Consider the following 27,151-nt stretch of genomic DNA (forward strand, 5'->3'; position numbering starts at 1 on the left):
TAATTAATTTACAACAATGCTTCTTAGATCTTTAACAAAGTGACTCTGAAGAACACTGGATCACTTCTCCAGCATAAAGTGGACAAGCAGTTTTGTGCATGCATTGGCATCCTTTGCATTGGCAACCTGGAAACTCCATCCGGGCACCGTGGCAGTGCCCATGCCAGCCTGGCAGAACGACCCAGACACGCTGGCACTGCTAAGGTGCCAGGTTGGAAGCACTAAGGTGCCAGGCAGAGTGCCAGGGTACCACCCTGCCTAGAGCCCGGCCACCTGGGGCCCCCAATACCTTGGGAGACCTCCTCCTACCCTGAGGTGCCATTACGCCTGGTCCACGTTTGTGTGGAGCAGTGCTGAATGTCGCCAGCCATTGTTCCCGGGTCTCGGGAGAATCTGACGGCGACATATTTGAATGACTCTTTCAATATGTTCATCTGGATCTCACCCAGCGAGAAAGAGATCCAGCTCGAGGTGTCAGGAAATCTCACGAGGCACTCAGAGCATCACGAATCTCGTTAAGCTGCCTTGTCATGTCAACAAGTTGGGCGCGTCAAGGCCATTAATTCGAGCCCATTGGTGCAATTACCAATGAGATGGATAAGAAAAAGAGGCTATTTTAATTATATATTATCTTTATTTATAAATATTTAAAGCTGCTTTCAATTTTATACACCATACAAAAGGTAACGTATCTGAAAAGGCAGTACTACATACACTAATTCTGATTTAATTACAACGGTATATAGAACTATCTGCTTGAAATTCCGAGAAATTTTGAAAGAGTGCAAGGGGAAGAAGATCCTATTTACATGAGAACTAGAAAAGGAGAAAGAAAAAACAGAGGTACTAATGCTAACAAAAAATACAGACTTAAAAAAAAAACCTTTTCAACCATAACCAAGTACAAAACCTGTTAAAGTTTGAAAATAATAGTTCTGTGAACATTTTTTTGCTTTTTTCTAAAACATTTAAAAAGTCACCTCAGTTTCTCCATCCCCAGGTTTGTTTAATGATCAAAAAGGATTGTTTGTAATGATTTCCCCGAAAGTTACTCTTCAAATTGGAAATGTATTAAAGATTCAAAACTTTACAATAATCTACATTAAACTGGAAACATTTATTTACCCACTCATTACAATATAAACATTTAAACACACTTAAAAAAAAAAAACGACCAACTTTCACATGACAAGCTTTCTCCTCTGCATTGAATGTATGAACAATCCTGTGACCCGAGGGTGGCATGTGGCGCAGTGGTTAGCACTGGGACTGCGGCACTGAGGACCTGGGTTCGAATCCCGGCCCTGGGTCACTGTCCGTGTGGAGTTTGCACATTCTCCCCATGTCTGCATGGGCTTCACCCCCACAACCCAAAGATGTGCAGGATAGGTGGATTGGCCACGCTAAATTGCCTCTTCATTGGAAAAAAATAATAATTGGGTACTCTAAATTTATAAAATAAAAAAAAAACAATCCTGTGACTCTGGGAAAGAGGGGGTGGGAGGACAAGGAGTGGGCAGTGTGGAAGGCAGTGGAGGACAATATAACTTGAGGACAGTCCCAACTATCACAATAAACTACTTGTTCACATGGTAGGGAAGAGAGTTTCTCAGGCATGGGAAGTCAAACATTTTTCAATATCTCCTGACAGTAGCAACTCTTCCTCCCTCAGACATTAACTCCTCGCTACACATCCATAGGCGACACTATTTCCTGAATACAGGTGTCAAGGTTGGAAGTGGCATTTCACAGCCAATTGGACTCAGCTGGGCACATCATCCCCCCTCATGCACACATGTGCACACAAACATTGCTTTGCGAGATAGTGGGGAGATTGAGAGTCCCAGACAGTACACACACCCTCCCCCTCAGGTTATTGGTTTAGTACAGACCAGAGAACAGAGTTTGGGATTTTGCTGGTCTATTGTGAGCACAGCAGAAGTCACAAACCTGAGCTCTGAGGCCAAAGGGGGGGGGAACCAAAGCACCTTATTACACCCTCTCTCTCCCCTCTGTTCAGCCACTTGCCTCCGAGCGGCACCCAATTGAAAAGCTGCTGCATCCTTTCACAGAGTGGCAGGCATTTTCTTGCACAACACAGGTTAATTAGCTCTCACTTTACTTCTCAAAACCAGAGGTAGAATGCAACCTGGGCTGGTGCTAAAATGACTAAAGCTTTTGACCGGAGGTGTATTCAGTCACTCGTGCCTGTTCTAAAGGTTGGGGAGGTGGGGGGAGGAAGAGAATCACAACAGAAATAGAGACAGAAAGGAACTATTTGAGCACCGTAGAACCCCAGGACTGGCAGATGCAAGCAGTGCATCAGGAGATCGCTGTCACGACATACCTTTTTTTTTTGGTGTTTTTAAAAATAAAAACTATTTACATTTTTACATTATTCAGCTCGACATCCCACAGGTGAGTCGATAGCTACCTCAGTTTACAATTAATATTTACAGTTAGAGAAAGCACGAGTAATAAACCTTTAAATGACAAAACATACAAAAATAAATCAGATTCCTGAAAAGCTCAGGGTGCTGCGCTACATATTTAATGAAAAAAGTACAGAGAAAGAGCACAGAAATTGCTCTCCCGCTCGTTTGTATGTGTTTTAATTAGTTTTCTTTAAAAAAAACCCTCTTCTTTCCTTCTGCCATTCATGGGGCAAGCTCACTATTGACCCATGTGACTTCTTGGAGAGGGGTTGACAAGTTTCCTTCAATCCCGGTTTGTGTTGTTGGCAGTGAAGGCATGGAGGTTTCCCATCTGGCTGAGGCCACTCTGGATGTGGGCGACGTGGATTTCTACGTTGTTTTGGAAGCAGCTACAGAAACAATAACTCGCAGTTAGATCGCCTCTTTAACACTGTCAAACATCACGAGGCCTCTTAGCCCAAAAGGTTGAGGAAAATTTCAAAGGAAGAGAAAGGTAAAGAGGCAGAGGTGTTAAGGGTGCGTATTCCACAGCTTAGCGTCTCGGCAGCTGAAGGAACCGAGAAACATACAAAATAGGAGCAGGGGGAGGCATTTGGCCCTTCGAGCCTGCTCCGCCATTCATTCTGATCATAGCTGATCATCCAAGTCAGTAACCTGGTCTTGTTTTCACCCCATATACTTCAATGTCTTTAGGCCCCAAGAGCTATATCTAACTGCTTCTTGAAAACATGCAATGTTTTGCCCTCAACTACTTCCAGTGGTAACAAATTCCACAGGCTCATCACTCTCTGGGTAAAGAAATTTCTCACCTCTGTCCTAAATGATTTACCGCGTATCCTCAGACTATGGTTCTGGACACACCCACCATCAGGAACATGCTTCCTGCATCTACTCTGGCAAGTCCTGTTAGAATTTTGTAGCTTTCTAGGAGACTCCGAACTCCAGCGAATATAATACTAACCGATTCAAACTTTTCTCATATCCTATTTCTGCCGTCCCAGAATCAGTCTCGTAAACCCTTGCTGCACTCCCTCTAGAGCAAGAACATCCTTCCTCAGATAAGGAGACCAAACAAACAAAGAACAAACAAAGAAATGTACAGCACAGGAACAGGCCCTTCGGCCCTCCAAGCCCGTGCCGACCATACTGCCCGACTAAACTACAATCTTCTACACTTCCTGGGTCCGTATCCTTCTATTCCCATCCTATTCATATATTTGTCAAGATGCCCCTCAAATGTCCCTATCGTCCCTGCTTCCACTACCTCCTCCGGTAGCGAGTTCCAGGTACCCACTACCCTCTGCGTAAAAAACTTGCCTCGTACATCTACTCTAAACCTTGCCCCTCTCACCTTAAACCTATGCCCCCTAGTAATTGACCCCTCTACCCTGGGGAAAAGCCTCTGACTATCCACTCTGTCTATGCCCCTCATAATTTTGTATACCTCTATCAGGTCGCCCCTCAACCTCCTTCGTTCCAGTGAGAACAAACCGAGTTTATTCAACCGCTCCTCATAGCTTATGCCCTCCATACCAGGCAACATTCTGGTAAATCTCTTCTGCACCCTCTCTAAAGCCTCCACATCCTTCTGGTAGTGTGGCGACCAGAATTGAACACTATACTCCAAGTGTGGCCTAACTAAGGTTCTATACAGCTGCAACATGACTTGCCAATTTTATACTCAGTTGGCAAACCTGCACACAATATTGCAAGTGTCAGGATCAAAAACAGCTTCTTCCCCATTGTTACCCTCTTAAGGACTGAAATGATCTCTTCACACATCTACAACGATCTGTCTGGACTGTACACAGAACAATACTTTTCGCTGTACTTTGATACACATGACAATAAATCAAATCCAAATCACCAAGGTCCTGTATAATTGCAGCAAGACATCACTGTTCCTATACTCAAATCCGCTCACTATAAAGGCCAAGATACCATTTGCCTTCTTTACTGCCTACTGTGCCTACATGCTTACTTTCAGCGACTGATATGCAGGGACACCCAGATCTCGTTGCACATTCCCCTCTATCAATCTATAGCCACTCAGATAATAATCTGCCTTCCTGTTTTTGCTACCAAAGTGGATAACCTCACATTTATCCACATTATACTGCATCTGTCGTACATTTTCTCACTCGCTCAATTTATCCAAATCACACTGAAGCATTTCTGCATCCTCCTCACAGCTCACCTTCCTACCCAGCTTTGGATCTGCAAATTTGGAGATAATATATTTAGTTCCCTTGTCTAAATCATTAATTTTTTTTTAACATTTAGAGTACCCAATTCATTTTTCCAATTATGGGGCAATTTAGCGTGACCAATCCACCTAGCTTGCACATTTTTGGGTTGTGGTGGCGAAACCCATGCAAACACGGGGAGAATGTGCAAACTCCACACGGACAGTGAACCAGAGCCGGGATCGAACCTGGGACGTCAGCGCCGTGAGGCCGCAGTGCTGGCCCACTGCACCACCGCGCTGCCCCTAAATCATTAATATACATTATGAATAGTTGGGGTCCTGGCACTGAACCCTTACATTACCCCACTAGTCACTGCCTGCCATTTGGAAAATGACCCATTTATTTCCTGTCTGTCAACCAGTTTTCTATCCATCTCAACACACTACCTCCAATCACATGCACATTAATTTTATACGCTAATCTCTTATGTGGGACTTTGTCTAAAGCCTTCTGAAAGTCCAAATAAATCACATCCACTGATCCCCCTCGTCAACTCCACAAGTTACATCCTCGAAGAATTCTAGTAGATTTGTCAAGCATGATTTCCCTTTTGTAAATCCATGCTGGCTCTGTACAATTCTGTCACTGTTTTCCAAGTGCTCTGCAATTTTATCTTTTATAATGCGCTCCAGCATTTCCCCCACTAATGACATCAGGCTGGCTGGTCTGTAATTCTGTTTTTTCTCTCCCTCTATTTTTAAATAATGGGGTTACATTAGCTACACCCCAATCCATAGGAACTTTCCAAAGTCTATAGAATCTTGGAAGCTGACCACCAATGTATTCACTATTTCATGGGCCACATCCTTAAGTACTTTGGGATGTAGATTATCAAGCCCTGTAGGTTATGTAGATTTATTGGCCTTCAATCCCATCAATTTTCCCAATGCCATTTCTCTACTAATACTTATTTCCTTCAGTTATTCACTCTCTCTGTGTTCCTCAAAATTTCTGGTACGTTATTTTTGTCCTCCTTTGTGAAGACAGAACCAAAGTATGTATTTAGTCCATCAACCATTTCTTTGCTTCCATTATAAATTATGTTTCTGACTGTGAGGGACCTCCACTGATCTTTTTATCTTCACATATCTATAGAAGCTTTAACAGTCAGTTTCTATATGTGCAGGGTATGGGGATTGGCCACGCTAAATTGCCCCTTAATTGAAAAACAAACGGAATTGGGTGCTCTAAATTATTTTTTAAAAAGTCAGTTTTTATGTCCCCCGCAAGCTTACTCTCGTACTCTACTTTCCCCTTCTTAATCCCTTTGTCGTCCTTTGCGGAATTCTAAACTGTTCCCACTTCTCCGGTCAGCAGTTTTTCTGACTAATTTGTATACAGTTTCCTTGGATGTAACACTATCTCTAATCCCTTGTAAACCATGGAATGGCCACCTTTCCAGTTTTATTTTTGCGCCAGACAGGAAGGAACAATTGTTGCAGTTCACCCATGCGCTCTTTGAATGTTTGCCATTGCCTATCCACCATCATCCCTAAAGTAACCTTCCCCAATCCATCATAGACAACTCACACCTAATACCATCGTTATTTTCTTCATTTAGATCCAGGACTCAGACTATATCATTCGCCACCTTGATGAAGAATTCTATCATATCATGGTCGCTCATCCCCGAAGGGCTTCGCACAACTAGATTGCCAATTACACAATTTCTCATTTCACAATACTCAGTGTAGGATGGCATGACCTCTAGTTCGTTCCTCAACGTATTGATCCGGAAACGCATCCTGTATACACCCCAGGAATTCCTCCTCTACGGTATTGTTACAATTTGATTTAATCTATATGCAGATTAAAGTCACATAATTACAGATGTTCCTTTTTCGCATGCATCACTAATTTCCTGTTTAATGCCATTCCCAACATCACCTACAGTTTGGGGGTCTATAGGGTAATGATAGTGGGGGATTTTAACTTCCCTAATATTAACTGGGGTAGTCTAGTGTAAAAGGTTTAGAGGGAGCGGAATTCTTAAAATGCATCCAGGGGAACTTTTTAAGTCAGTATGTAGAAGGTCCTACAAGAGAGGTCCTGGATTTAATTTTAGGTAACGAAGTCGGGTAAGTGAAGATAGGAGCAGGAGGAGGTCTTTTGGCCCTTCGAGCCTGCTCCGCCATTTCCAACTCAATAGCCTAATCCTGCTTTCTCCCCATAGCCTTTGATCCCATTCTCCCCACAACCTTTGATCCCATTCTCCCCAAGTGCTATATCTAGCCGCCTCTTGAATATATTCAATGTTTCAGCATCAACTACTTCCTGTGGTGATGAATTCCACAGGCTCACCTGTTTGTGTAAAGAAATGTCTCCTTATCTCTGTCTGAAATGGTTTACCCTGAATCCTCAAACTGTGACCCCTGGTTCTGGACACACCCATCATTGGTAACATTATGGACAAGAGAGGGCATGAGGGGAGATGGGACTGAAACCGGAGAAAAATTTGAGTACAGTGTTAGGGTAGTGAGGAGCTTTAGAGGAAGTTTGGTCCAGTGGAAGGGAGGGAATTAGCAGAGACAGCTAAACAGACTTTTGATTATTTGAAAGAAACAGAAACTCATTACACTTGTTGGAGGTGAGTTGCGGTGAAGAAGAGGTTTACGGAGAGGGTTGGTAGTGGAGAAGAGATTAAGGGGGGTGGGGGGCACACAGAGGTTGTTATTGCTTTCCAGGATTGGGCCATGTTTATGAAGAGTAAAAATAGAATTTATTTAAGTTACATGTTAACTTGCATACATGCAAGTGGCCTTTTCCTTACTCACAGGGAGGGAGACATTGCAATTCTCCACAGATCAGAAATACCAACTATTTTGGAGCTTCTCCTAAGACCATTTCAAACTGCACTCTATCCAAATGCAATCCATAATGTGTTCTACACCCACCCCAGCCCATTTCTACACTGCTGAGCTGATTGGGACACTCTCCCGCACTCTCTCTCTGATCCTTGCTTTTTCTTGTCAAATGATTGACCCATGTTTTTTTTTGTTGAAAATATTTTATTGAGGCATTTATAATTTTAACAATTTTAAACATCAAATTTCAATAAGAACAAAACCACAATAATATACCCAACAAACCCCAACCCGGGCACAAACCTCAGCCCACATGGCTTACAAAAACAATGCCACCTTCCCCAACCACCTCCCATGCCTCCCCTTTCATGACTGACCCATGTTGTGCTACAGTTTAAGTATGAGGGTTTTCCTGCAGTGGCTTGGCTGACTGATCCTTGCTTCCACACCAGCCCAGTTAGTGCATGCCTACAGCCTGATGAACTGTAGGCAGCATAACAGGCAAATCCTTGCCTAAAGCCCATACTTTTCTGTTGGTTTATTTAACAGGCATTGGATGTGGGAAATGTGGTCGACATTTCCTAATCCTAATCCAGGGACACGGAGATCCCCCATGATGTGCCCAGGTTTTGCTATCATCCAACTTAGTGCAGTCCAGGGATGGGACCCAAACATCTTACTGGTCTGTAGCCCTCAGCAACCATACTGGCTGAAACAGTTTGAGAGGAAACCACATTCCACCTACCTTATATTAGAAGCATCTATAGAACTCTTAATGTCATTCAAAGAGTCTGTCAATGACTTGAATTCAAAAGAGTTTAAGTCCCCTCCTTCTGCCAGACACTGCAGGGAGAAAAGATCAACAAGCTTAGCTTAATTAAAACAAAGTGTTCAAAATTTGAGATCTAAAATAAAAACTGTGCGCCAAATCAAGAGGAGGTTGTGAGGGAGGAAGTGGGGTGAGGAAATGCAAGAAGAGACTACAAGGGGAGGGATGCAAAAGAAGTCCCTCTCTTGCAAACGTAGAGTTAGCACTGCTGCCCCAGCGCCAGGGACCCAGGTGGATTGGCTGTGCTAAATTGCCCAAGGGGCCAAAGATTGGGTGGGGTTATGGGGCTAAGGCATGGGCCTGGGTAGGGTGCTCTTTCAGAGGGTCAGTGCAGGCTCAATGGGCCAAAGGGCCTTCTTCTGCACTGTAAGGATTCTAGACACTATGAAACAATTTCCAGATTTCTAAACATGATAAATTAACGTTTATTCAGAGTCTCTCTATAGTATTCTACTCATCTATCAGATCACAATGATCATAGAATCCCTACAGTGCAGTGGGCCATTTAGCCCACTGAGTCGCATTGACCCTCCGAAAGAGCACTCTACCTAGGCCAATGCCCCCACCTCATCCCCACCTAACCGCTTGGACACTAAGGGGACAATTTAGCATGGCCAATCCACCTAACTTGCACATCTTTGGATTGTGGGAGGAAACCGAAGCACTCGGAGGAAACCACGCAGACATGGGGAGAACGTGCAAACTCCACACAGTCACCCGAGGTAACGGTGCTAATCACTATGCCACCCCGTGATGTGTTAGCTGAGGTGTCCAAGGTATGGGCTGCCTGGGTGTTGTAGCAATGTTATGTCACAAAGGCTGGTTGGTATATATAGATCATAGAATTTACAGTGCAGAAGGAGGCCATTCGGCTCATCGTGTCTGCACCGGCCCCTACAAAGAGCAACCCATTCAAGCCCACGTATCTACCCTATCCCCGCAACCCCCAGTTACAGCCCATAACAGCCTCCCCGAACAGGTGCCGGAATGTGGCGACTAGGGGCTTTTCACAGTAACTTAATTGAAGCCTACTTGTGACAATAAGCAATTTTCATTTTCATTTCATTTCAGTTAACCTCTTTGGACACTAAGGGCAATTTATCATGGCCAATCCACCTAACCTGCACATCTTTGGACTGTGGGAGGAAACTGGAGCACCCGGAGGAACTGGAGCACCCGCACACACGGGGAGAACGTGCTGACTCCGCACAGACAGTGACCCGGTCGGGAATCGAACCTGGGACCCTGGAGCTGTGAAGCAATTGCGCTAACCACTATGCTACCGTGCTGCCCAAATATACATCAGGCACGTGGTGCCCTGGATACAAGAAACAGTTCATTCAAGTGTTGTCTGTGAGCAAAGAGGCAAGAAAATGACCAATGACATTTACAACTGAAATATTTGAAATATTATGTCTTTGGGTCACTGATGCTGCTTGGTGTAAGAATTGGTGATATTCACCTTATCTGCTCAACCAATATATTTTTTCCCTCCAATTTAATGGGCAATTTAGCGTGACCAATCCACCTACCCTGCACGTCTTTGTGTTGTGGGGGTGAGACCCACGCAGACACTGGGAGAGTGTGCAATCTCCGCAGACAGTGATCCGGGTTGGGATTGAATCCGGGTTCTCGGTGCCGCGAAGCAGCAGTGCTAACCACTGCGCCGCCCCTCAAAACCAATATTAAGGCATGAACTATTTTAGCAGCCTTATGCATTTTAGAGAAGTTACAATGTGTACACTGTTGCTCTTTTTAACCTTAGTCTATTTGCTCTGTTTACGTCACCTTTGCTCATGAGTCGCCAGGTATCTTTATGATACCGCCACGTGGTTCAAGTTCAGGTTATGATTAATAATACAGCACACCGCTTAGTAAGGATTAAAACAACGGTCATTTATTATATACAACAAGCAATATTAATACACTAATACTACTATCTATACAATAAACCTATCACTACTGGCCAATACTTAACTTAGGAAGAGCCCACCAGGTCAGGGAAACGAATGGCTTGTCCAATCAGATCTGGCCCGCGGGATTCAAAAGGCTGCTACAGGTCGGTGGCTAGGTGTCTCTACCGGATAGCGATCGCTGGATTCAAACTTACTGTTGCCGGTTGCTGTTCTTGCGAAGGTCTCGAGCAGGCGAAGAGGAGAGAGAGAGAGAGATCTGAACTTGGACCCTCACTTTTATAGGACCCAGGGGCTTCCCGCCTCCCGGGGCGGCTCGAGTCCCAATTGATTGGATCTGTCCCCAATCTCCGGGGTCGATGTGTCCAATGGTGAGGCGATTCCTCGATCGGGGGGTGGTCGCTCACCTGTCTTTGTTTCGGCCACTGCAGGCGCTGACAGGTCTGGCCTGGTATTCAATTGCTAATATGTTGCAATTGTTCCCGGGGATAGCCGATTTAACTATGGATGTCTGAATAGATGGGCTGCAAACAGTCCTGAATGCAACTGCAAATACCTGGGTTGATGGGCTGTTGATAGCCCTGAGTATCGATCTGGGCTAACTTCCCAGAGCCGAATATGCAATACTGTCTGCAGCTGCCTGCTTGTGTCTTCTTAGCTGCTTTTCCCAGCAGTCTTTCGGGTTAGCCATTTTACGTGGCTACATTCCCGCCTTGTGATCCTAACGCAAAGCGTGAAGGATCACATAAATTTTGTCCTCTTCGTTCCCTGACCGGGTGGGGGGGGGGGCACCTCCTACATGGCCACTACTCTTACCCTAGCTATGCACAAAAATTTACCTAAACAATTCTTGAGGGCGCTATGTCAGGCAGGGGCATGAATCTATAAAAAAAATAAACTGGGAACCTCTAATTTTACCTAAACAATTTTTCAAGCATTATACAATCTTATCTCTCTAAACATACAATAACAATCACAACATTTAATATACTCTTTCCTGGCTTGGCAGTCAAGCTCAGGATCATACATTTTCTTTTTATTTACAGGAGAAAAACCGCCAGTGCATGTTTTATTATTCATATGTCGCGGGGGTCTGGGGTCTGGTCATAGCCGAATATCGGGGATCGGATCCGATAGACCGGGGTTCGAGCGCGGTACGCTCTCCTTTTCCATTTGCGGAGGCGCATGGTCTGTACTGCACAACTGAGTATAGCCAATGCCAACAGTGCCTCAATGATGTACGATAGGGAGTACCAAGTTATGAACTTGGCACACCAGGATAATGCAGCGTGGTTGGTGACTGGGCCCTCGGTACTACTGGGCCGTGAAGTGTTAACAGTAAAGGGGTTTGGAGTGATGGGGTCCGCGTTCCCGTGCAACCAAAAGTTCATCAAAAGAGTGTTGAGCACGAAGAAAGGAGTCCTCATGGCTGTCTTCTTTCCTTCCTTTTCCTGTGTTCGCTGGTTTTCTCCGGACTTGGAGCTTCTGGAGTTCTGTAAGACAAGCGTAGTGTGTGTAAATACTTTGGTTTAATATCTGGTGTGTTAGTGTGTCTGTCCTTCTTGGGGCCAATTAAACCCTTATAATTGGTCACAGTATGTGACTCTCCCCCCATTTTTTTTTTTCCCAAAACAAAAGTTTGGACACGGCACACTTCCCAATGGTGGACCAGTGCTAGGTTTATCATCCAAATGTTCCAGGATGTAAATAGCATGTGGCAGCAACCCAAAGGTTGCCTAAATAAAATAAAACTGTTTTTGAAAGAAAAGTTCGAATGAGGTACGTGTGGTCCGCGACGGGTAAGACTTGGCTGGAGTCCCCGGGTAGGACGGCTACCAATACCGTATCTTTCCTACCCGAGCGTTTCTGGCCAACGGGGGGGGGGGTCCCCAGGCAGGGCGGGTCTCACGCCGTTTCTCCACTGCCTGAGCGACCAAAGAACGGACAAAAATGTAGTCATCATGGTGGGGTTACTGTTCTGATTCTACCATCAAATTAGAAGAGTAGCTACGATCGGGCGTCTGGTCTGGTGACCACGTATCAGCTGAAAAGCTAGTTCCTCTGAATGGGCGTCTGGTCTCGGTGGGCCTCTGAGGCAAGTCCTCAGAGGTTTCAGCAGAATGGGCGTGTGGCCACGGTGGGTGTCAGTGGGAAAAGTTAAAAAGTTCAGGTGAATGGGTGTGGGGCGGTGAGAAAATTCTCCTGTAGGACGAACAACATTTAACAAACAGACAGACAACATAAAACATTCTGCAGGTTCCATTAGGAAGGACAACACTTTTCACCAAGTGTCTCCTTTAAATCATCATGTGGACACCTCAGTTCTCGGTCGCTATGGGCTCTGCCTTTTTCTTATTGAGAGTGCCTGTCGGTTGGGCACTCTGTGGTTTTTTAGGGCCATTGCATTCTCTAGCAAAATGTCCCAACTGTCCGCAATTGTAGCACTCTTGCGGTTTGGCTGGGGGGCTGTTCTTTCCCTCGTTTACCCAGGCGGGGTTGTGGAGAGTGGTTCTTACTGCCTGCACGTCTGCGGCGGCTTGGTTTTCCTCGGGGGTTCTAGTGGCTGATTTGCCGTGAGCCGCTTGTTCCCAAACGCTGGACAATCTTTTGACCACCCACTTCTCATTATGAGCCTCCTCCGAGGGGTCATAATTGCTACAGGCATTCTGTCCTGCTTCCGTGGCATGGGAGATAAGGGTGCGGGTCCACTTGGCCATATTGTCTGGGGACAAATGGGCACGATCTACGTTGCCGAAAACGGCTTCAAGATGAATCCACAAGCGTCCTGCGAACGCTGTGGGGTGTTCAGACTTTTTCTGTCTGCATTTATTCAGACCGTCTACGGGGTCGCCCCGGTTGTACCCGATCGCATCCAGGATCGCGGTATGCATTTCTGCAAGGGTACCTCCTCCTACATTCTGTGGGTCGGGAAGGGCTGCTGCGACCGATGGGTCTAAGCTGAGGACCATGAGCTTTACCTGCTCTTTCTCATCCAGGCCGTACATGGTCGCCTGGTGTTTGACGGTGGCAAAGAAATGGTGTGGGTCTGAAGCGGGGAGGAACGGTGTGATTTTGGCACACGGGGCCCGTAATTGGGTCACTGTGAGGGGGGCGGAATATAAGACCTCCGCCTCGTCTGCTGTGGCGGTGCGGTGGGTTGTTGCAGGGTTCATGGGAGCCTGTATTATCTGTTGTGTGGGGGGTGGGGGTGCTTTCCTCCTTTGGGGTTTTCCCTGCGCACATGCTCCCTGAACATATCTCTGCACTGTCTCTTGCAATTCTTCCCAATCAGGGCCGTCTTCCTGGTCTAAACTTTCCCCAAAGGTTTCTTGAAATCCCTTTTGGACAGAAAGCAGTGCTTTCAAGTCTGCAATCTGCTTTCGGCACAATCTGCTTTCGGCATGGTCCAAAGTACTCTGCCTTTGTTCCGTGGTTGTGGCGTGGAGCGCTCTCAAGGCTGCCTTGAGGTCACTGCATTGTTTCTGGAGCGTCTCTAACTGGTTTTCTGTTTCTTTCTTTACCAGGACTGCACGTTGCAGGTCCTGATAAGCCTTTTCATATTGTGACTGGAAACTACTCAAGCCAGACAAGATTGGTGACCCCGTTTGGAGTCAGCCACCTCTTCGTCCTTTGCTGCTAATTTCCCTTTTAACTCCAGGTTCTCTTTCTCAACTTCGGATACATCGGTTTTACTCGTCCGATGTATGCCTTCTATTTCCTTGCGGAGCGTCCTGACGACCTCCTCTGTGCCTCGCAATTGTGCCAGACAGGAGACAATTGCCATCGGCTTGCGCGCTTTTGCTAAACTCTTTTTGTTGATCTCACTCAGGTTCTCCCACCAAGTATGCCCTATACTTCCAGGACCTGAGTCGTCGTTATTGCAGAAATCCTTCCACATGGGCCATCCTTTGCCCTGCAAATATTTGCGGATTTCAACTTCCCAAACGGGACACTGTCCTGCTCCTATGCTGCTGACTGGTGCCACAGCAAAATCTTCGGGGTTCATGAGGTGTTGCATCGCTTGCATTGCCTGCATGGCTCTCTCTTATATGCTCGTTATGTTCGAATTTGGAACAGGGGGCTAAGGTGGTGTGGTAGATGCGGGTACGACTTGCGCTAATTTCCGAAATACCAACTGCCGATAGTTTTGACGCAATAAAAAATCTATCAGTTTTGCCTTATAACCCTGTTAGTTACGCATGCATATACACACTTCCGAATTGTGAATTATTAACCAGAACCACTTGAACACTTGTGGTTTTTAAAAAAAAATTTGTTTCCGATTGGATTCGAATTCAAAATGTTGGGGTTCTCCCGGAGTGGTTTTCCACTTCTAAGTTGGGTCCCATCAGGATTTCGCCAATTATGTTGCTCTTTTTGACCTTAGTCTATTTGCTCTGTTTACGTCACCTTTGCTCATGAGTCGCCAGGTATCTTTATGATACCGCCACGTGGTTCAAGTTCAGGTTATGATTAATAATACAGCACACCGCTTAGTAAGGATTAAAACAACGGTCATTTATTATATACAACAAGCAATATTAATACCCTAATACTACTTTCTATATAATAAACCTATCACTACTGGCCAATACTTAACTTAGGAAGAGTCCACCAGGTCAGGGAACCGAATGGCTTGTCCAATCAGATCTGGCCCGCGGGATTCAAAAGGCTGCTACAGGTCGGTGGCTAGGTGTCTCTACCGGATAGCGATCGCTGGATTCAAACTTACTGTTGCCGGTTGCTGTTCTTGCGAAGGTCTCGAGCAGGCAAAGAGGAGAGAGAGAGAGATCTGAACTTGGACCCTCACTTTTATAGGGCCCAGGGGCTTCCCGCCTTCCGGGGCGGCCCTTGACCCTGAGTCCCAAGTGATTGGGTCTGTCCCCAATCTCTGGGGTCGATGTGTCCAAGGGTGAGGCGATTCCTCGATCGGGGGGTGGTCGCTCACCTGTCTTTGTTTCGGCCACTGCAGGCGCCGACAGGTCTGGCCCGGCATTCAATTGCTAATATGTTGCAATTGTTCCCGGGGATAGCCGATTTAACTGTCTGTGGATGTCTGAATAGATGGGCTGCAAACAGTCCTGAATGCAACTAACTGCAAATACCTGGGTTGATGGGCTGTTGATAGTCCTGAGTATCAATCTGGGCTAACTTCCCAGAGCCGAATATGCAGCTGTTTGCAGCTGCCTGCTTGTGTCTTCTTAGCTGCTTTTCCCAGCAGTCTTTCGGGTTAGCCATTTTAAACTGGGTTTTGGCCAGATTAATCGGAACGCAGCCATTTTACGTGGCTACAACACATACACGTCATGTGTGGCATTGTTTATAGTGATCTGGAAGGTGCATTGATTTTGTGACTTGTAGAGTGGAGCAGAAACATTGGCACACAATGTTTCTGTAGGGTAGAAAAATAATCGGTTCGTAATGACATAGCTACACAATCCTATTCACTCACCTCCTCTTCATGAAAATTAATTAGCTGCACTCAATCTGTCGATGTAAAACCTACATTCTAATCATTACCGTTTAGAAATTTATTTGGCCAATAAATAACTCATGCTTATATCAGTTTCTAGCTATTAGATTGACTTGTTGCTCATGAGTAACTAACTGATTTCTTTCAAAAGGCTGTGAACCAATGCTGGTAAAGGTGGAGGGTCAGACAGGTTTCACTTTGTGTAGTAACAGCAGTTAGCTCCCTTCACTGGCTGCTCTGTAGATTCCCGCTCCATATAAAACAAACACTGTTTCCGATCCAAGCCTGTTCAATTAGCTCAAGTGACAGTGTGGACTCAGATCATTCCATTCAATCAGGAGTCCCTCTTTAGTTCACCTTTGTCTGTTCCCCTGCTCCTCTGGCACATGTTCCTCCTTTGAGCATCTCACATTAACATTACACAGTGAGGGACACCTTCAGTGGCAAACCGACAAACTGTTTCATGCCTGTAGAGTTTGACCATCAACATCAGGAAGAGAAAAGCCCTGGTGCCGGACGTTGCCGGCTAACCACCCTTCCTTCTGTCCCTTTTAAATTCTTTCTTGGGATGTGGGTGTCGCTGGCTAGGCCAGCATTTATTGCCCATCCCTTGGGAAGGTGGTGGTGAGTTGCCATCTTGAGCCGCTGCAGTCCATGTGGTGTAAGTCCACCCACAGTGCTGATAGGGAGGACGTTCACGAATTTTGACTCAGTGACAGTGGAGGAACGGCAATACATTTCTAAGTCAGGATGGTGAGTGACTTGGAGAGGAACTTCCAGTTTGTGGTGTTCTCTGCCACAATACTGACCAGTCCCATTAAACATCACAAGTGACATTGCCCTCACCCTGGTCCTCAAATTTCTCAACATGGCTTTAGCCTTCAACACGGTTGACCACATCCTCCTCCTCCAATGTCCCTCCTCTGTGATCCAGCTGGATGGGACTACACTTGCACAGTTCCTTTCCTTTTGATCCAGTTGCATTCGTCCAACGAATTACCCACAATGGCTTATCTTTCCACCCATACTCCGTTATCTCAGGTTCCCCAAAGATCGATTCCATGCTTCTCCTATTCCACATTTACTCACTGCCCTTTGGTGACTTTATCGGAAACACAAGAGGTTCTACATATACAATGATGATAACAGATTCCACCTCACCAGCCACTACCTTTTGACCCTTGCACTGTCAGCTGACATCCTCTCTCAGATGAACTGAAACTTACTCCAATTAAACATTGGAAAGATTGAGGCCATTTTATAGAGCCAGTCATAACAATTCACAAGTAGGCATGAGTGGAATTGTGCCACTTCCCAACCAGTCCTCTGCTACAATGAAGGGATTCCACAGGATGGCTCGGTAGGTTGGCAGGGCTGCGGTTATATATCCAATTCCCTTTCCAAAGTTGCTAAAGGCTGAAAGGAGATATTTTGCAGGGTTTATAGGGAAGGAGCCGGGAGAGTGGGACTATGGGGCCGCTCTTTCAAACAGCCAACGCAGACACGATGGGCCGAATGGCTTCTTGTACTGTAGCATTCAATGTGTGAGAAAAGTGCACACTAGCAATATTCATATCAAGCTACTAATCAGGTTTCTTTCTCCCTCCTACTAACACGGAGCAAATTAGATAGGAGCAGATGACACAAACTTCAGATCTGTTGCTTTTCGGATTCCTAGGACGTGAGCTACACTGGAAAGACCCATTTTCAGTTACATTGATGGTGGAACTAGATGATTTGCTCGGCTACAGAGGATATCATAGTGTCTGAGAGACACTGGAGTTACCTTTAAGCCATTCCAGGTTCATTCTGACATTACTGAGCCAGTTGAGCTTTTTTTTGACAATCTGTAAGTTTCCGATGTAATTTCTAATCTAGTGGTGAACCAGATTGTTAAGTTAGGTTTCACAATCTTTCTGGAGAGGTTATGAGATCACAACGTTTGGGTTGCCCAACAATACGCAGCACAGCAGCGTGGATTTGAACTCTGCACGTACCTTTATCTGTAGCAGTACAGCGGTCAGCCTGGCTATTAGATCAGTGAGGTTTTCATTCCTAACACTGGTCTGTCCAGTTTGCGAAGTGTTTGCCTCTCTTACTAGCTCATGAGCCTCCTCCTCACATCTCCTGCGCATGTCTGTGGGCTGGTCCATGGGCTGCAAGCCCTGGTCAGGAGCAAGCTGTCATTTTCAAGACAACATAAAAGACAAGGTTAACGACCACCACACATCAATATCATCTGAATTTTTAAATTTAAAAAAAAATGTTTATTAAAAGATTTTTAACAAAATTTTCAACCATACAAACAAACCCCCCTCCCAATAACAACAAAGAAAGAAAGCTCGCATAGCCAGACATGAACATGGCAAATCAATATGATACAGAACTTTGTACATTGGATTCCTCCCGTACGTGTCAGTTTTCCGGATCGTTCATGTGTTTTCTTGCTCAAATGCCCCCAGAAACCCCCCCACCCCACCCCCGGGGGTTGCTGTTGATGCTGTCCGACCTTCATCTAACGCTCCGCGAGATAGTCTAGGAACGGTTGCCACCACCTGTAGAACCCCTGCGCAGACCCTCTCAAGGCAAACTTTATCCTCGCCAACTTGATAAACCCTGCCATATCATTTATCCAGGCTTCCACGCTGGGGGGCTTCACCCCTTTCCACATAAACAAGATCCTTCGCCGCGCTACTAGGGACGCAAAGGCCAGAATGCCGGCCTCTTTCGCCTCCTGCACTCCCGGCTCGTCTGCTACTCCAAATAGTGCTAGCCCCCAGCTTGGCTTGACCCGGACTTTCAGCACCTTAGATACTGTTCTCGCAACTCCCCTCCAGAACCCATCCAGTGCCGGGCATGACCAAAACATATGGACATGGTTCGCCGGGCTTCCTGAGCACCTTCCACATCTGTCCTCCACCCCAAAGAACCTACTCAGCCTCGCCCCCGTCATGTGCGCTCTGTGAACTACCTTAAACTGTATCAGGCAGAGCCTGGCACACGAGGAAGAGGAATTAACCCTACTTAGGGCATCAGCCCACAGCCCCTCCTCAATCTCCTCCCCCAGCTCCTCTTCCCATTTACCCTTCAGCTCCTCTACCAAATCCTCCCCCTCTTCTTTCATCTCCTGGTATATCACCGACAACTTGCCCTCTCCGACCCATACGCCCGAAATCACCATGTCTTGAATCCCCTGTGCCGGGAGCAGCGGGAATTCCCTCACCTGCCGCCTCACAAACGCCCTCACTTGCATGTTCCTGAAGGCATTTCCCGGGGGTAGACCAAATTTCTCCTCCAGCGCTCCTAAGCTCGCAAACGTCCCATTGATGAACAGGTCCCCCATTCTTCTAATCCCTGCCCGATGCCAGCTCTGGAACCCCCCATCCATCCTTTCTGGGACAAACTGATGGTTATCTCTAATCGGGGACCACACCGAGGCTCCCAGTGCTCCCCTGTGTCGTCTCCACTGCCCCCAGATCTTTAGCGTTGCCGCCACCACCGGGCTCGTGGTGTACCTTGTCGGCGAGAGCAGCAGCGGTGCCGTCACCAGCGCCCCCAGGCTCGTTCCTCTGCAGGACGCCATCTCCAACCTCTTCCACACCGCCCCCTCTCCCTCCATCACCCACTTACGGATCATCGCCACATTGGCTGCCCAGTGGTAGCCACCCAAATTCGACAACGCCAACCCTCCTCTATCCCTGCTATGCTCCAGGAACCCGCTCCTTACCCTCGGGGTCGTGCTCGCCCACACAAAACTCATAATGCTCCTGTCTACCCTCTTAAAAAAGGCCTTGGTGATCACGATTGGAAGGCACTGGAACACAAAAAGAAACCTTGGGAGGACCACCATTTTAATTGACTGTACCCTGCCCGCCAGAGAGAGTGGCAACATGTCCCACCTTTTGAAATCTTCCTCCATCTGTTCCACCAGCCGCGTCAAATTAACTTTGTGCAGTGCCCCCCAGCTCCTAGCTACCTGAATCCCCAAGTATTGAAAGCTCCTTTCCGCCCTCCTCAATGGTAGATCATCTGTCCCTCTTCCCTGATCCCCCGGATGCACCACAAAGAGCTCACTCTTTCCCACGTTGAGCTTATAGCTCGAAAAATCTCCAAACTCCCTTAAGATCTGCATGACCTCAACCATCCCCTCCACTGGGTCCCCCACATACAGCAACAGGTCGTCTGCGTACAGCGACACTCGATGTTCCTCTCCCCCTCGGACCACCCCCTTCCATTTCCCCGACTCCCTTAACGCCATGGCCAAAGGTTCAATTGCCAATGCAAACAGCAGAGGGGACAGGGGGCACCCCTGCCTCGTCCCTCGATGCAGCCGGAAATACTCCGACCTCCGCCGGTTCGTGACCACACTCGCCACCGGGGCTCTATACAGGAGCGTGACCCAACTAATAAACCCTCCCCCGAACCCAAACCTCCTCAACACTTCCCAGAGGTACTCCCACTCTACTCGGTCAAAGGCCTTCTCCGCGTCCATGGCTGCCACTATCTCCGCCTCTCCCTCCACCGATGGCATCATTAACACATTTAGGAGCCTTCGCACATTGGTGTTTAGTTGCCTACCCTTTACGAATCCCGTCTGGTCTGTAGCCATGTAAAATGGCTGACTCCCGATTAGAATGGCCAAACCCCGATTTAAAATGGCGAACGGAAGAGGCTGATGGGAAAATCAGCCAACAGGACTCAAACAGACAGCTACAGGTAAAACAGTGTATTCGCCTCTGGGGAAGCCAGACTGAATCGATACCTGCAGCCATCAACATCACAACACCCCAGCCATCTGCATATTAATCAGCAATCCCCGGGAACAACTGATACAAAATAGACACACAAAGCTGACCCAGACTTTTCGGCGCCAGCAGGAGCTGACACAAAGAGAGGTAAACGACCACCTCTCGATCAAGGAATCGCACCAGCATTGGAGAATATCGAACCAAGTGATTGGGACCAAGTCCAATCACTTGGAACCAGGTACAAGGTCCGCCCAAGAGGCGGGAAGCCCCTGGGGACTATAAGAATAGGGGCCAAGTTCAAATCGGCCCTTTTTCTCCTCTCCGCACCCTTCGAGACCCTTCTGCAAGAGAACGTAAGTTTTACTCCAACGAACGCTACCAGATAGACACTCCTGACTATCGACCTGTACCAGCTTTTGAATCCCGCAGGCTCAGAACCCATTCGAAAGGCCATTCGTTTCCCTGACCTGGTGGGCCATTTCCAAAGTTAAGTATTGGCCTGTTAGTTGTAGGAAGTAGCTTAGGGGTAGAATTAATGTATAAGTATTGATTGCTGTATATAATAAATGAGCGTTGATTTAACTCTTACAAAACGGTGTGTTGGATTATTGATCATTACTCGGACTTGAACCACGTGGCGGTATCAGAAAGATACCTGGCGACTCAAGAGCAAAGGTGACAGAATTAGAGCAATTAAACTAAGGCTAAAACGAGCAACAGGTCCTCGTGAATCACCCCAGGGACACAGTCCTCAATCCTCATAGCCAACATTTTTGCCAGCAACTTAGCATCTACGTTAAGGAGCGAGATCGGTCTATATGACCCACATTGCAATGGGTCCTTATCCCGCTTCAAGATCAAAGAGATCGTCGCCTCCGACAGTGTCGGGGGCAGGGTCCCCCCCTCCCTTGCTTAATTGAAGGTCCTTGCCAGCAACGGGGCTAACAGGTCTACAAACTTTCTATAAAACTCCACCGGGAACCCATCCGGCCCTGGGGCCTTCCCTGCCTGCATGCTCCCCAGTCGTTTAAACAGCTCCTCCACCCCAATTGGCACCCCCAAACCAGCCACCTCCTGCTCCTCCACCCTCGGGAACCTCAGTTGGTCCAAGAATCGTCACATCCCCTCTTTTCCCCCTGGGGGCTGGGACCTATACAGCTCCTCGTAAAAGGCCTTGAATGCCTCATTCACTTTCACTGCACTCCGCACCGTAGTTCCCTGCCATTCTTGATTCCACCTATTTCCCTCGCTGCCATCCTCTTACGGAGCTGATGTGCCAGCATCCGGCTCGCCTTCTCCCCATACTCATACATCGCCCCTGTGCCTTCCTCCACTGTGCGTCTGCCTTCCCTGTGGTCAACAGGTCGAACTCCATCTGGAGACTTCGTCTCTCCCCGAGTAGTCCCTTATCAGGGTCTCTGCATATCTCCTGTCCACCCTTAAAATCTCCCCCCTAACCTCTCCCTTTCCCTGCCCTCTCTCTTCTCCCTATGAGTCCTGATGGAGATTAACTCTCCCCTGACCACCGCCTTCAGCGCCTCCCATACTACTCCCACCTGCACCTCTCCGTTGTCGTTGGCCTCCAGATACCTTTCGATGCACCCCCGCACCCTTCCTCGTCTGCCAGCAGTCCCACATCCAACCGCCACAACGGGCGTTGGTCCCTCTCCTCCTCCAGCTCTAGCTCCACCCAATGCGGGGCATGGTCTGAAATGGCTATGGCCGAATACTCCGTTCCTATATCATCTGAATTTAGATAGCTGCCAGAGAAAGCAACACAAAGCATGAAGACAACGGAGTCAACAACTTGCATCTATGAAGCGCCTTTGATGTAGTACAACATCCCAAGGCTCTTCACAGTCTAATCAAATTGAATTTGATACAGGGGCAGCATGGTGGCACAGTGGTTAGCACTGCTGCCTCACGGCATCGAGGACCCAGGTTTGGTCCCAGCCCCGGGTCACTTTCCATGTGGATTTTGTACATTTTCCTCGGGTCTGCGTTGATCTGACCCCCACAACATAAAGATTCATAGAATTTACAGTGCAGAAGGAGGCCATTCGGCCCATCAAGTCTGTACCAACTCTTGGAAAGAGCACCCTACCCAACTGCACACCTCCACCCTATCCCCATATCCCAGCAACCCCACCCAACACTAAGGGCAATTTTGGACACGAAGGGCAATTTAGCATGGCCAATCCACCTAACCTGCACATCTTTGGACTGTGGGAGGAAACCGGAGCACCCGGAGGAAACCCACGCAGACATGGGGAGAACGTGCAGACTCCGCACAGACAGTGACCCAAGCCGGGAATCGAACCTGGGACCCTGGAGCTGTGAAGCAATTGTGCTAATCACTATGCTACCATGCTGCCCACAAATGTGCAGGGTAGGTGGATTGGCCATGCTAAATTGCCCCTTAATTGGAAAATAAAAATGTAAATAATTTGACACTGAGCCACCAATATTCTGCTGTAACTTGGACCGAGTGGCAATTGAGTCAGATTGAGTCTTGGGGGTGTGCGAGGGAAGGTATCTACCGTGACAGAGGTAGTGGTCCCCATCTCTTGAATCAATAGCCATTGAAGAGTGGGCATCCACCAGCATCAAAAACATCTTGCCCATAAACTGGCCTGCATAATCAATGTGGACCAAGGTCCACGGGCGGCCTGGCTATTCCCAAGGGTAAATGTAGCAAAGATTGCTGTATGTGGCAAGGGTGACGCTGTTGTACTAGTTCTTCAACGGCTTTATCCATGCCTGGCTACCAGACATAACTCTGCACCAACATAAGTCATCTTTGTCTGCCCTGGGTGGATGCAATGTAACACTTGAGGAGGAGGGGGTTACCTGGCCCGAGGTGGGATGATCACCCTCGATTCCACAGAATCACGCCATATTCCCTTGTCCCGACGAGTGAAATAGGGCCTCAGCTGCTCAGACTTCTCGTAACACCAGCCAAACTGCATCATTTGCTTAAACTTTGAAAGAATAGGGTCTCTTTGGATCCAATTGCGGGTATGCCCCGTGGGCACTGGAAGTTCGTCTACGTAGTTTAAAGCTGGAATGATCTCCTGGGGTACAGGTGGTGGCGGAATGCTCTTATATTGCATCTGCCATGCATGTGCCCACTCACTCAGTCTGCCCAAATCCTGCTGAAGCATCTCTGCATCCTCCTCACAGTTTACCCTCCGTATCATCTGCAAAGGTTGGGGCATCTGCATTAGCAATTTGCTTGCCAGGCCAGTAAAGGCTTGTGATCAGTCACTATGTTGAACTGCTGACCGCATACATTTGGTTGAATTTCTTCACACTGAATATGACTGCCAAATTCTTTATCAATCTGGGCATAGTTTCGGTCTGCTTCAGAAAGGACCCTTGAGGCAAATGCAATCGGACGTTCCAAACGATCTCCCACTTTGTGGGAGGAGGCCACAGCTGGAATATTGTGTACAGTTTTGGTCTCCTTATCTGAGGAAGGGTGTTCTTGCTCGAGAGGGAATGCAGCAAAAGTTTACCAGTCTGATTCCTGGGATGGCAGGACGACTGTATGAGGAGAGATTGAGTCGGTTACGATTGTATTCGCTGGGTTCGAAGGAATGACGGGTGCCTAGAACCACGGTTCACAGCCTGAGGATACGGGGTAGACCATTTAAGACAGAGATGAGGAGAAATTTCATTCACCTAGGGAGTGGTGAGCCTGTGGAATTTGTTACCATAGGAAGAAGTCGTTCATGTTTACGTTGCATGTTTACGTTGCATGACATCGCACTTGCGAGGGTGGCACGCTGGCTCAGTGCTTAGCACTGCTGCCTCACAGCTCCAGGGACCTGGGTGACTGTCTGTGTGGAGTTTGCACACTCTCCCCATGTCTGCGTGGGATTCACCCCCACATCCCAAAGATGTGTAGGTTAATTGGATTGGCCATGTTAAATTGCCCCTTAATGGGAAAAAAATTGGATACTCTAAAATAAAATAAAAAGACATTGCACTTGGGGGTGAAGGGGTTCAAAGGAAATAGGGGGGGGGCGCTAGGGAAAGGTCGGATCAGGCTTGTCTGTTGGATGATCAACTCTCTCAATTTGCACCTATTCAAACAAAAATCTGTCTTCCTATTTTTGCCACCAAAGCGGATAACCTCACATTTATATTGCATCTGCCATGCATCTGCCCACTCACTCAGCCTGTCCAAATCCCGCTGAAGCACCTCTGCATCCTCCTCACAGCTCACCCTCCCACCCAACTTTGTATCATCTCCAAATTTGGTGATAAGAAGACCATTAGACATAGGAGCGGAAGTAAGGCCATTTGGCCCATCGAGTCCACTCCACCATTCAATCATGGCTGATTTCAACTCCATATACCCACTCTCTCTCCATAGCCCTTAATTCCTCGAGAAAACAAGAATTTATCAACTTCTGTCTTAAAGGCACTCAATGTCCCGGCCTCCACCGCCCTCTGTGGCAATGAATTCCACAGACCCACCACTCTCTGGCTGAAGGAATTTCTCCTCATCTCTGTTCTAAAGTGACTCCCTTTTATTCTAAGGCTGTGCCCCCGGGTCCTAGTCTCCCCTGCTAATGGAAACAACTTCCCTACGTCCACCCTATCTAAGCCATTCATTATCTTGTTAAGTTTCTATTAGATCTCCCCTCAACCTCCTAAACTCCAATGAATATAATCCCAGGATCCTCAGGCGTTCATCGTATGTTAGGCCTACCATTCCTGGGATCAGCCGTGTGAATCTCCGCTGGACCCGCTCCAGTGCCAGTATGTCCTTCCTGAGGTGTGGGGCCCAAAATTGCTCACAGTATTCTAAATGGGGCCTAACTAATGCTTTATAAAGCTTCAGAAGTACATCCCTGCTTTTATATTCCAAGCCTCTTGAGATAAATGACAACATTGCATTTGCTTTCTTAATTACGGACTCAACCTGCAAGTTTACCTTTAGAGAATCCTGGACTAGGACTCCCAAGTCCCTTTGCACTTCAGCATTATGAATTTTGTCACCGTTTAGAAAATAGTCCATGCCTCTATTCTTTTTTCCAAAGTGCAAGACCTCGTACTTGCCCATGTTGAATTTCATCAGCCATTTCTTGGACCACTCTCCTAAACTGTCTAAATCTTTCTGCAGCCTTGCCACCTCCTCAATACAACCTTCCCCTCCACCTATCTTTGTATCATCGGCAAACTTAGCCAAAATGCCCCCAGTCCCGTCATCTAGATCGTTAATATATAAATAGAACAGCTGTGGCCCCAACACTGAACCCTGCGGGACACCGCTCGTTACCGGTTGCCATTCCGAAAAAGAACCTTTCATCCCAACTCTGCCTGACAGCCAATCGTCAATCCATGTTAGTACCTTGCCTCGAATACCATGGGCCCTTATTTTACTCAGCAGTCTCCCGTGAGGCACCTTATCAAAGGCCTTTTGGAAGTCAAGATAGATAACATCCATTGGCACTCCTTGGTCTAACCTATTTGTTATCTCTTCAAAGACCTCTAATAGGTTTGTCAGGCATGACCTCCCCTTACTAAATCCATGCTGACTTGTCCTAATCCGACCCTGCACTTCCAAGAATTTAGAAATCTCATCCTTAACAATGGATTCTAGAATCTTGCCAACAACCGAGGTTAGGCTAATTGGCCTATAATTTTCCATCTTTTTCCTTGTTCCCTTCTTGAACAGGGGGGGGTTACAACAACGATTTTCCAATCCTCTGGGACTTTCCCTGACTCCAGTGACTTTTGAAAGATCATAACTAACGCCTCCACTATTTCTTTAGCTATCTCCTTTAGAACTCTAGGATATAGCATTTAGTTCCCTTGTCCAAATCATTAATATATAATGTGAACAGTTGGGGTCCTAGCACAGATCCCTGCTGTAACCAACTAGTCACTGCCTGTCAATCAGAAAAATACCCACTTATTCCAACTTTTTGCTTCCTGTCTGCTTCTCAACACACTACCCGTAATCTCATGCGCTTTAACTTTACATAGTAATCTACTATGTGAGACTTTTGTCAAAAGCCATCCACCAGTGCTCCCTGGTCAACTCTAGTAGTTACATCTTCAAAGAATTCTAGTAGATTTGTCAAACATGATTTCCCTTTTATAAATCCACACTGACTTTGTCTGATTACACCACTGCTTTCCAAATGCTGTGCTATAAAATCCTTGATAATGGACTCCAGTGAGGGGAGGGTCTCGGAAATATATAAGGAATTGATAGAGTGGTAAGGGGTCCCAATCGGGGAGGTGAAGAGGAAGTGAGGGGGTTGTGGGGGATTGGAAGTCGGATTATGGGAGAAGGCCCTGAAAAGAGTCAATGCATCCTCGTTGTGTGCCAGGCTCAGCCTGATCTAGTGCAAAGTGGTCCACAGGGCTCATACGACTGTGGCCTGGATGAGTAGGTTTTTTGAGGAGGTGGAGGACAGGTGCTCCAAACTCAGGGGTGTGGGTCAGTGACATAGCAGGGTTTCTCAGGCTAGAGAATTCAAGTTCGCCTTAAGGGGTTCATTACAGGGGTTCGCTCGGAGGTGGCAGCCGTTCATCGACTTCGATAAGGGAAACTGACACATCAGCAGAAGGGGTGGGTAGAGAGAAAGGGGAGGCATGGAAGTGGAGAATAAGGGCATGGAATCTAATATATGGGTAGTTAAGAGTTAGGGCGGGGGAAGTTAGGTGTGTTACTGTGAGG

The 27,151-nt window shown here is 47.1% G+C and overlaps 1 protein-coding gene across 1 annotated transcript in view; it reads right to left on the reverse strand.

The window, feature by feature from the left end:
- Window positions 1-614: 614 nt before the first annotated feature.
- lin9 (lin-9 DREAM MuvB core complex component) overlaps window positions 615-27,151 on the reverse strand; it is a 119,340-nt gene continuing 92,803 nt past the window's right edge. The window contains exons 11-13 of the mRNA XM_072500221.1: window positions 17,701-17,883; window positions 8,234-8,331; window positions 615-2,824 (exon numbers count right to left, since the gene is read on the reverse strand). Of these exons, the coding sequence (XP_072356322.1) occupies window positions 2,719-2,824; window positions 8,234-8,331; window positions 17,701-17,883 (387 nt within the window). The 3' untranslated portion in view covers window positions 615-2,718. The remainder of the gene's footprint in view (window positions 2,825-8,233; window positions 8,332-17,700; window positions 17,884-27,151) is intronic.

This window comes from Scyliorhinus torazame, chromosome 4 (assembly GCF_047496885.1).
Source record: "Scyliorhinus torazame isolate Kashiwa2021f chromosome 4, sScyTor2.1, whole genome shotgun sequence".
In the NCBI taxonomy this organism is placed as follows: Eukaryota; Metazoa; Chordata; class Chondrichthyes; order Carcharhiniformes; family Scyliorhinidae; genus Scyliorhinus; species Scyliorhinus torazame.